Consider the following 1,209-nt stretch of genomic DNA (forward strand, 5'->3'; position numbering starts at 1 on the left):
CCGACCCTTCCTCAAGGTTAGAGAGCGCGGCCAAAGCCGTGGTAATTGTGCTAGTGGCGCTTGTTACGATGTCCATTTGGCACTTGATACATTCTTGCCTGGAGGATGAGACATTCCGCACCTCTGTAGCATCGGGACAAGGGGCACTTGAGGAGTTACAATATAACATGTCAGAAACAGAGCGTAATGAGAGAGTGGGGGCTAGCCAGGATAAAAGGGAGAGAAAAAAGGGTATACCCAAGAACACAGACCCTTCCGCTAGACCTGCGGAAGCGAGAGATAAGGGAAAGAACGCCCTGGGAGAGAAAACTAGGGAAAGGGATGGAGCTTCGAGACCAAAGCCCCTCTACCCAGTTAAGGAATTGGAGGCCCTCGAGCTTGATATCTCTGAGGAATTGAGACCCTCCGAGGAGGAGGACTTGGAGGAAGAAGTAGCTCGCTATGAGGAAGAGAGGTATCATCCAGATGAGCATTTGCCGCCTCTCCAGAATCGAAAGTGAAAGGGAGCAAGAGATCAGAGCCGCAGAATGCTTTATGCTGTCCTGCCTGCTCTTCCAAGTGCACCCCTGCTATACACTGATAGACACTGTTCAGATTCCTTTTTATGTAAAGGAGACAAGAGTAAGCTCTTGCATGCCTTTCCAGTGTTTGAGGATGCTGATGGTGGCTGTGTCCATGCTCCAGTAGAATACACCCCTACCAAAGAGCTTGCTGAGTCAGTCAGCAAATATGGGCCTGATGCCAATTTTACCATTATGCAACTTGAAAGACTTGCAACCATGGCAATGACACCCAATGACTGGCAGAACACAGTGAAGGCTGCACTTTCTAGTATGGGACAATACATGGAATGGAAGGCCTTGTGGCATGATGCCTCCCAGGTTCAGGCCAGGGCTAATGCCAATGCGGAGGGCAATGAAAGGTACCGGACCTTTGACTTGTTGATGGGTCAAGGACTCTTCGTCTATAACCAAACAAACTATGATTGGGGAGCTTATGGCCAGGTCTCGGCAGCCGCTATCAAGGCGTGGAAAGCTCTCTTGAAGAAAGGTGAGGCAGGAGGACATTTGAAAAAGGTCGTACAGGGCCCCCAAGAGCCATTTTCTGATTTTGTGGCCCAGATGATTGAGGCGGCAGGTATAATTTTTGGAGACCCAGAGCAGGTCAAACCATTAATTGAACAGTTGGTTTTTGAAAATGCTTCACCAG

The 1,209-nt window shown here is 49.3% G+C and overlaps 1 protein-coding gene across 1 annotated transcript in view; it reads left to right on the forward strand.

Moving 5' to 3' along the window:
• Positions 1 to 599: 599 nt before the first annotated feature.
• LOC116081035 (igE-binding protein-like) overlaps positions 600 to 1,209 on the forward strand; it is a gene marked incomplete at its 5' end in the record, with an annotated part of 22,162 nt that continues 21,552 nt past the window's right edge. The window contains one exon of the mRNA XM_031357719.1: positions 600 to 1,199. Within this exon, the coding sequence (XP_031213579.1) occupies positions 600 to 1,199 (600 nt within the window). The remainder of the gene's footprint in view (positions 1,200 to 1,209) is intronic.

This window comes from Mastomys coucha, unplaced genomic scaffold (genome assembly GCF_008632895.1).
Source record: "Mastomys coucha isolate ucsf_1 unplaced genomic scaffold, UCSF_Mcou_1 pScaffold6, whole genome shotgun sequence".
Taxonomy (NCBI): domain Eukaryota; kingdom Metazoa; phylum Chordata; class Mammalia; order Rodentia; family Muridae; genus Mastomys; species Mastomys coucha.